This window comes from Austrofundulus limnaeus, unplaced genomic scaffold, assembly GCF_001266775.1.
Source record: "Austrofundulus limnaeus strain Quisiro unplaced genomic scaffold, Austrofundulus_limnaeus-1.0 Scaffold169, whole genome shotgun sequence".
In the NCBI taxonomy this organism is placed as follows: Eukaryota; Metazoa; Chordata; class Actinopteri; order Cyprinodontiformes; family Rivulidae; genus Austrofundulus; species Austrofundulus limnaeus.
Genome location: NW_013952571.1, coordinates 489,628 through 491,457, shown reverse-complemented (window position 1 = coordinate 491,457; position 1,830 = coordinate 489,628). Strand labels below are relative to the sequence as shown.

At 37.5% G+C, this 1,830-nt stretch overlaps 1 protein-coding gene across 1 annotated transcript in view; it reads left to right on the top strand.

The window, feature by feature from the left end:
* pde5ab (phosphodiesterase 5A, cGMP-specific, b) overlaps positions 1–1,830 on the top strand; it is a gene marked incomplete at its 5' end in the record, with an annotated part of 76,335 nt that overhangs the window by 57,947 nt on the left and 16,558 nt on the right. Inside the window, 1 exon segment of the mRNA XM_014017476.1 lies at positions 1,338–1,463. Within this exon segment, the coding sequence (XP_013872930.1) occupies positions 1,338–1,463 (126 nt within the window).

The window sequence follows — 1,830 nt, the reverse complement described above, 5'->3', positions numbered from 1 at the left end:
CACATGTATAGGACTTTGTCCTATTCACTTAAAGAAAATAAAAACACTTTAAAATGATTTTCTTCTTGTAAGTGTAAAAATATAAAATCAAAGACAAAGAAAATAAACAATAAAAAGGTTTTTTTTCACCAGGGTGACCCTTACAGAGTATTTGTGCTAATTTTGTTGCTTGTTTTCAGATTTGAAAGATTTCAAGTGAATATTCAGTTATCTGCTYCACTAAGAACAATTCCCTCTAACCACTCCTCCACAGCGGCCACAGAGATGGAGGCCCTGCAGCAGGGTCAGCTGTCTGTCTGATYTTTCCATGAAAAGGTGAGCCAGTGGCCACCACAGGAGCTGCCCTGCGCCTCATCTTATTATTCCATTAGGATTTCATGTTCAGTCACTTGTTCTATTCTAAGARCATATTAAGATGGACCCTGTGGAGAAAATGAGACACAATTTGATTAGCTGAAAAATGGTTTGGAGTCTTTATGGTGCTGGAGACTGAATCAGTTTAACTCTGTTCATAATTAACATGAGCTGCAGCAGAAAACATTTAAGCATTTAAATCTGTTCACTTTTGATTTGACACAGAAACACTGAGGCACCTGCAACTTTATGAGAAAACTAGAAGTACAAAATAATGTTAGCATTGAAACAAACGATCCTGTTCTGTGTTTTCACATTTTTTATTTGTTTTCAAAACTTTGTCACTTGAATGTTTTGGTCTACAGACATTTTTTTCTCCAGTTTATCTATGAGAACATGTTACGTTTTGTCAGTTTCTATTCTTACAAAACCAAGTCCTACATTAGTTTGATTTCCATCCATCCATCCATCCATCCATCCATCCATCCATCCATCCATCCATCCATCCATCCATTCTTTTAAATCTGGTGAGAGAAGTGGGGAGACTCCATGAGTTCTGATCCATTCCATCCAAGAACCAGGACCGGTCCTACACCATGTAACCAACTTACATTATAATTCAGAGCATATGTTGAAGTAACTAAAGCCTGAGCAACATTTTGAACTGACTYCTGGGTTGTTTTATAAAAAGTTAAATTCATAATTTGGACTTTTTTCACTGTTCTCTCAGGTAAACAGACARATTTTGTTGTTTTTATTGTAGCTTATTGACATTACATTAAATAAAGTTGACCAGTCTAAAATCTCTAAATTATTTATTTGTCTTTGGAAAGAAACATAAAACAAATGAGGGAATTAAAGATGCTTCGGCTGCAGAAAACCTCCACCTGTTGGAGGTGTGTTTGTGATCAGAAGACGCTGCCCTTCAGCTGGGGTCAGATAAATCGGTTGACCTTTTCCTCCATCTTCCTTCTTGTGTGCAGAGTTTGTGTCAGTGGGTTCTGAGTGTGAAGAAAAACTACAGAAAGAACGTGGCCTATCACAACTGGAGACATGCYTTCAACACGGCACAGTGCATGTTTGCTCTCCTCAAGTCCGGACGCTTTCAGGTGGGTGACTTTTAGAAAACTAATAATCACATTTAGCTCATCTATAAATGCTAAACCRCAGAAACGGTTTTCTACCAGAGGAATCAGTAACATCTCAGTCAGCTGAATCCAACACTATAAACTGACTGAAGCTGTAGCCACGATTAACTGATAACGTCACAAAAATCATCTTAGTCATTAAAACAATACAACTAAAGCTAAAAGGACCTGCTCACTGACTTCCTTCAGACTCAGCTGATTCCAAAAGTAACGAGCAGAACGTCTTTAATTTAGTGTTTGCTTGTGTTTCTCTTTTTGTTCGGTTTTTTTAACCTAAGAACTCACAAAAACACAACAACCCCGCCGAACATTAAAACAATGACAACAG